Source organism: Physella acuta, unplaced genomic scaffold (genome assembly GCF_028476545.2).
Source record: "Physella acuta isolate Inbredline_101_S28 unplaced genomic scaffold, ASM2847654v3 ptg001302l, whole genome shotgun sequence".
In the NCBI taxonomy this organism is placed as follows: Eukaryota; Metazoa; Mollusca; class Gastropoda; family Physidae; genus Physella; species Physella acuta.
This window is the reverse complement of record NW_026732817.1, coordinates 304741-312511: the sequence shown is the minus strand read 5'-3', so window position 1 is coordinate 312511 and position 7771 is coordinate 304741. Positions and strand designations below refer to the sequence as shown.

The 7771-nt window shown below is 34.6% G+C and overlaps 2 protein-coding genes across 2 annotated transcripts; both read right to left on the bottom strand.

Moving 5' to 3' along the window:
- Positions 1-769: 769 nt before the first annotated feature.
- Positions 770-1829, bottom strand: LOC131958216 (dynein axonemal assembly factor 6-like). Its single transcript, XM_059323104.1, is given in 3 exon segments — positions 770-930; positions 933-1224; positions 1782-1829. Coding segments are annotated over 3 exon segments (501 nt in total).
- Positions 1830-5473: 3644 nt separating this feature from the next.
- LOC131958218 (ribonucleoside-diphosphate reductase small chain-like) lies at positions 5474-7046 on the bottom strand. The gene is given in 2 exon segments (XM_059323106.1): positions 5474-6382; positions 6384-7046. Coding segments are annotated over 2 exon segments (1125 nt in total). The 5' UTR covers positions 7041-7046; the 3' UTR covers positions 5474-5914.
- Positions 7047-7771: the final 725 nt, after the last annotated feature.

Genomic DNA, 7771 nt, shown 5'->3' with positions numbered 1-7771 from the left:
TTCTTGATCCGTCCTGTCAATTCGTCCCTTGATTTCAAGGGATCCAAAACAATGGTATAATAGAATAGTCAAGTGGTGGTTTCATTCCTTAAAAAAAACTAGCAGGTCCTTGAGCTAAAGCTTTCCTGCCTAAGTTCTTAGGCAATAATCCGTCCGTTCTTGATCATTTTAGATTTCTGAATAATCATTTGCTCTAAAATAAAAAAAAACAAGCATTAGTTCAATGACCTGCTGACGTTCTTTTAAGTTGGGATTCTACAGCTTTATCACGTAGTTATCTACATCTGTATTAAAATTACAATATTTTTGGATCCCTAGAAATCAAGGGACAAGATCAAGGTCTCTTAACAATTTTTGTCCTTTTTTTGTCCCTTAATTTCAAGGGATTTTTTTTTTATGCATTTTATTCACATTATCAGATAATATTTTGTCTTAAAAAAAACAACAATATTTTAACAACAGAAAACCTGTTTAATTGTTTAAAACATATTCAACTTTTAAAAAGCAAGATTTGTATAATTCATTTTTATTAACTTTCATATCACATTCAGTTCATATATCACTTTTCATTTTTCAAAACATTTATACTTAGACTGACATATATATGTACGCGTGTTTGTGTATGTGTATATATATATATATATATATATATATATATATATATATATATATATATATATACACAACCAGCTTTACACAATGACAGACACTTTTATCTCAGATTTAACACTATGAGCACCAAAATAAATGCAATACACAATTATTTTTTTTAGAAGTTAAATTCATCAAAGTCTCTGACCATTCTTAAAGTCACAATAAGAGTTTATGTTTTAGAGTCCCACTGAGCTTTGCCATTCGTGTGGTCAACATGGTGAGGTAAGTGCAGCCCAAGTTTATAGTTAGGTGTGCGGCAGTCAAGACACTTGGACTGACATCTAATTCTACCTCTGACATTTTTGTGCTTGGAAGTTTGATTTTTATTGTCATATTTTCACAGCTAGATGTAACTGATGTCTTGTTACCCATTTGTAAAAATATATCCTCGCTCGTGACTGATTGACTATACAATATATCATACTCAGACTGAGGTCTAGGATCATCTATTACATCAAATTCAGAACCTTCTGGGACTTCATATTCTGACCAGATATCTTTACTGTCAGAATTCTGCACTGGTGCGTTATCTTCAGATGTTTTCTCTGGTCCAATATGACCTGGACCAAACTAGATTTCAAGGGATCTAAAATTTAAAATTACAAGTATGTGACCAGTTGAGGCCAGTTAAGCGGTGGTTTCATTTCTTACAAAATTTAGCCGGTCATTTAGCTAAAGCTTTCCTTAACATTTTAAAGGAAATTAATTTTTCAAAATTAAAAAAAAAGGTATCTGGTTTCGTTTTTAAAATGTTCTTCTTTGATCAACTCGTTTATGTTCATTAAACTTAAGGAAGAACGTTTTATAATTTTAAAAATGGTCCAATTTGCTTTTCGGTAATAGTGCGGTTTTTTTTTAAATTTCGTAGACATTGTTTTCGTCAACTTGTTTTTCTCCATCTATACGTGCCGTATCCAACTACGGATCATTACTTGTTGAGATCAGGCCTACCTTTCTGTATCAGCAAGTAAATACAACACATCTGAGGATGTGAATGTCGATATATCGCTAATATTGTACATTGAGCCATCAGAGATAAGTGATAGGATCATGACGTTGTACGTTTTTGTACTTATTCAGTACTAGTCTACACCTCCCACAGTACCAGTCTACACCTCCCCCAGTACTAGTCTACACCTCCCCCGGCACTGGTCCATAACTCCATTAATCTCCATTTCAAACTGTAAACTTCTTTAAAAAAAGTAAGTAGGCTGTATTTGCCTTCAACTTGCAGTCTATATTATACAATAAAAGGGGAGGTAACTTTTCTGTTAATTTTTTTTTTAAAGAAAAAAACATATTTGGTTTAAAAAATACTAGCTGGCACGTAAAAAAATGAGAAGTTGGTGACTTATTTACAAGCCATATTGTTATGAAATGTGTTGTTAGATGTGAGCGCCGACATAAGAGCGCAGTCAATTTAAAAAAAAAACACACGTTGTACGCTAAACGAATATTTTAATTAAACAATCGGCGGTACGATAAAACGACATGTGTTTATTTATATATTATGGTTAATATATTATGAATGCAGTTTGAAAATATCTCTAACCCAAGTAACATGGAGAAGATATTGGTCGAAGGCTACAGATATCGAAAGGACAGAGCAAATGCTGATGGAAGTACGACTGTAAGAGATGCTGTAAGAAAGATGGCTGCCGAGGACGGATGAAAATGTTGAACGATGTTGTTCTGTCAAGAGTTGGAAAAACCAAGGCAGATTATACAACAAGCCAGAGCAGGAATTTCGATGGAAGTAGTACCTCTTTTGCCGGCATACGTCGCTTCACAACGTGCAATAGAAAGACAGAGAAAACGCAAGCAGCTGCCATACCCAAATCCGCAGAACGTTGCAGAGATAACAACTCCAAACGAGAACAAGAGGGCAAAATTTCGTCTTTTGGGATTCCGGAACGACCGACGTTTACAGAATGATGATGTTCGTAACAATGGATAATATCAATTGTCAATACCAGTCAATACCAGTTTTTTACTTAAATAAAGTGAACAATTAGTTTTTTAATGAAACAGAACAGAGTTAACTACAAACCATTTCTTCCTATCTGAGTTAATCTTCTTGTTTCTATTTATTAAATATGGTTTTTCGATCTTTAGTTTGCGCTCTTATGTCGGCGCTCTTTTGTCGGGAAATTAGCGCGCTCTTATGTCGGCGCTCTTATGTCGGCGCTCTTTTGTCGTGCGCTCTTTTGACGGGTAACCCTTTACATTATTAGTAATTAAAGTTGTTTGCAAGCTAAAATAACAGAAACAGATCGACTTTCATCGACTGAGTGAAAATTGCAAAATGATATTGTCCCTTGATTTTCAAGGGATCCAAAATTTCTATGATTAAAAGGTAACGGCTATATGGTTAAAGCGGCGGTTTTCGATCTGGCAAAATGCAGCCGGTCATTGAGCTAATGTTATTCTACATATTTTAGAGCAAATTAAATTATTCAGAAATCCAAAACTTTTGAAAAATTGACAGAATTTTATGTAATATTAGGTAAGTAAATGTTAATAGCTGCATATTTTATAATACATTTAAAATATCATTTTTGTTTATATTGTACTATTAATTTTGTTCTCACATAAAAATTCCCTATATTGGTTTCTTCCCCTGGTTACAATACATTATAATAGGGGAAACAACTACCAAAACGAAATATCTCTATTCCGTTCAGGGATGTGCCGATATGTATTTCCCGTCAATTAATTTTACGCCACCATGAAATCTAAAATGGAAAATTCTACACATGTCATAGATGTGTCTAGTAGTTAGGTCACATTATTCCTCTATCTTATAGTAGCAAGATAGCTACATTGTCTTCTTGTTTGCCGATAATGATGTGGATGAGGTATGGCGTCTATGCCACAGAGTGCTTGGGTTTCACGATACTGATGTTGAAGTTTTCATTCGTAGATTTTAAAACGTTTCGGTCTGTGGCCAGCTCACAGTTCTAAGAGAGCGTTCTCTAACAGCGCCATTAGTATATACACGTGCATCTACGAGTTCCCTTTGTATAGTTGTTATTTGGTGATATCTTTCACTTCAATGTTTAGCAATCTTTGCGGTTTATTTTTTGTTCCCAGTCGTTCTGATTGCGACAAAAGCTAATATAAGCAATTAATTTTAAAATATTTTATTTGACTTAGTCGTGTGTGGCGGTAAAAGTGTTATGCCGCCATCTTACCTTGCCTACGACACCCACCAGTTACCCACATTCTTATACCCCACCCCATCACACTCACTTTTTGTATGCTATTTCAGCACCCAAATCGTTGGTCATCTGACATAGCGGCCAATCATATCATTGGCTTGACCAACACGTGGACACCTAAAGCACGGTCCAGTCAGGATGGAGGGACTAGCCACGTGATACACATAGTACAGGTGTATATTAAGGTGAAAAAAACCTGAATCGCTTTTACTCTCTTCTTACTGGCTTTTATACGTGGAGTTGAGGGCCGTCGTCCCTACTCCCACTTGCTCTTTGCTATTGTATTATTTACTTAGTTCATTTGTATTTAATGTAAAACTTTTTAATCTTATAAAATATTAACTTTGTGTTTATTGAGTAAAATATAATTTTACTACAGACCGTAAACTGCGGACATTGGGTTGACCCGAGTCATCGGACCTGATTATTAATTTTACTTTGCTCTGTCCGTGACATAGTTCACGTGACAGTTGAATCAGATACTTACTGATTACTATTTTACTTTACAATATTCCCGGTAGAGAAGTGGCTCGGACCCTCCTACCGGTAGAATTCCATTATTTGAATATTTTTATCAGTATTACGGTATTATTATTTTGACCCTTGACATGGGGGCTCTTTGCCTTTTTACCGTTCACATCGATAGATTAGCGTCCCCATAACTTATTGTAATGTCTATCTCAATGTCTTGCTCATTGCTCACTTTGTTTAATTGAGTTTTAAATGCCGTGTTTCACACTGTTGTCAATCATTTACCGCGTACATAGTTTACCTCAACTGTTCTGTTACTAATGTTATACCTTTGTCATGCATTTCCTATAAAGTACATAAAATCACTAAATAGTATATGGTCGTTTCGTGTCTTTGTATTCTTGAGTCGATTCTTGCATTAAAAAATAATAAGTGGGTAGTAGTTGATCTTTGTTGGTAGTTGTAGTTTATTGTTCTGAAGTCTAGAATTGGTGTCATTTGGTTTGTTGTTTAGTGTGAAGTGGTAGTGTCTATGGAACTAGAGTTGCTGAGCTAGTATTGTAATGATAATGTAGCGGGCTGTTGAGGTATCGTACATAGCTGTAGTCTTTGTCGTTGATGGTAGATTTGATCCTAGGAAGTTTAGCTTGGAACTATTTTCGATTTTTCAGCTAGACGATGCCTACCTAGGAGCAATCCCAAGTAGGATGATCCGTCAAGACATTATCGAACTTACGATAATCTCGTCTAACTATACTCAACGATCAACCTACGATTATTCATCTCTCGACTACTTAAATAACATTATCCAAATAAACTTTTTTTTTTTTTTTTAAAACGCCACTACTCGACATTCTCAACATGCGATTTCCAACACACGATTACTCAACCCCATCTACCAATCAACAATGAATCAACTCTCGGCCACACTAAAATGTTTAACTTTCAACTCGTCATCCCAATTTCAAGAGATTTAATACTACCCATACCTCAAGCGTTCAGTCTCCTCACATACTCATACACTTTGATCTTTTTTTTTTTTTTTTTTTTTTTTTTTTTTTTTTTTTAATTTATCACAAATATTTATTACAAATAAATTAATGCATTTAAAATGTATAATATACAAGTATTAATTATGAATGCCACATAAAAACCAGTCAAAAATTACTGTTGTCAAATCTATAAATTATCATAAGAAAATGACCTGCACATATTGAATTTAGCACCATACCATCAGTATTTTAGAAATTCTTGCTTCATAAGTCATGCATTCTCAAAATAATTTACAAAAACAACACAGACAAACTAAGTCTTTAAAATGCAGACATTAAATAAATGTAAAAATTTTAACACTACAAACCACGTGTACCATTAATATATAAATAGTTCTTAAAAATAATGCCAAATTAAAAGAATTTCAAGTTAAATGCTCAGTAAAAAAGAGGCAGTGTTAAAACTTTCTAAGTAAACATGTATAAAACCTATAATGATTGTGGAGTAGTTTTAAAACAATACATTAGAGAGATCTGTACAGAGCAAGATGAGGGGTTGAGAGAGATGAGTGAGGTTTAGAAGTCTTCTTCCAGAGAGAACTGGTGGCTTGTGGGGGATTTGTTCATGACCCCCATCTTCTGGTACTCTCCCACTCTCTTCTCAAAGAAGTTTGTTTTCCCCTCTAATGATATGTGTTCCATGAAGTCAAATGGATTCTCTGAGTTGTAGCATTTTTCACACCCTAACTCCACTAAGAGCCTGTCTGCAACAAATTCAATATACTGTTTCATTAAATTGCAGTTCATGCCAATTAGGTTGACTGGCAGAGCATCTGTGAGGAACTCCTGTTCTATAACTACAGCGTCTTTAATGATTTCATAAATGCGATCCTGGGAAGGCTTGTTTAACAAATGTTTGAACATCAAGCAGGCAAAGTCACAGTGTAATCCCTCATCACGGCTAATCAATTCATTGCTGAAGGTAAGACCAGGCATAATTCCACGTTTTTTCAACCAGAAAATGGCAGCGAAGGAACCAGATAAGGAAAATCCCCTCAACAGCGGCAAAAGCAACCACTCTTTCACTGTATGGGTGCTCTTCATCACCAATCCACTTGATGGCCCATTCAGCTTTCTTTGTCACACATGGCAGAGTTTCTATGGCATTGAACAAAAATTCCCTTCCTTTTGAATCTTTAATGTATGTGTCAATGAGTAGACTGTACATTTCACTGTGAACATTTTCCATAGCAATTTGGAAGCCGTAGAAACAACGAGCCTCTGTTACTTGGACCTCTTTACTGAACCTCTCAACCAAATTTTCATTAACAATGCCATCACTGGCTGCGAAAAAAGCCAAAACATGTGAGATAAAATGTTTCTCTTCGGGCTTCAATTTTTCCCAATGATCCAGGTCCTTAGACAAATCCACCTCCTCAGCTGTCCAAAAGGAGGCTTCTGCCTTTTTATACATCTGCCAGATATCATGGTACTGGATGGGAAATAACACAAATCTGTTGGGGTTTTCTTTCAGCAAAGGTTCTTCAAGAAGCTCCTTCTTGACAACTGGTTTTGATTCAACTTTTACTGGCTGGTAAGATAAGGAAACATTTTTCAATGTTAATCTTGCTGTGAATTTGTTTATGAAAACATGAAATGTTCCATAAATATTTTGAAATAAAGAAAACAAGTTGATGTGCATGGTTTCATAATGTTTTTTTTTTATCTTGTCCCTTAATTTAAAGAGTTAAACCAACAAGGGAATTAAGTAAAACGGTATTTTCCCATCTTTAAAAATTCAGCCGGTCATTGATCTAATGCTTTTTTACTTATTTTAGAGTAAATTAATTATCCAGAAGTCCAAAATGTAACAAGAATGGAGACAATATTACGGAATAACAGATGATTAGTTGTATTGAAAATAATAAATAAACAATTATTTTACTTTATATTGTACTACTACTTTTGTTCATGTGAAAAAGTTCATGAATATTTGTTGCTTCCCCTTGATAAGTGGTCGGCATATATATTCAAATAAAAACATACATATATTTCGCAGAAAAAAAAGTATTAACATTTTTTATCTAGCTCTGCTAGAATAATAAAATCAGTAATCAAAGTATATAACTTTAATTATTGAATACTATATACAACAGTTTCGCCTTGCATGCCTTTTGAAAGTTTGTTTAAACCTGGCTCATAAGTTGCTTTCAGTTTAAAGAAGCCTCTAGATTTTTATTTGTTAGTTGGCTTCTCTACTTTGATTGTATTCGCATGAATATGTGGACCCAAAGATCGTCAGCTCTCCAATCCAAAAGCCAACTTCTTCACCTTACTTTAGCATCCTGCAAGACTATTTCATGCGTAACATAGTAGGGCCTAAACTCGCGGCATTTTTTTAGAGCTGTCCAGTTGTACAGTGAAACGTGCATG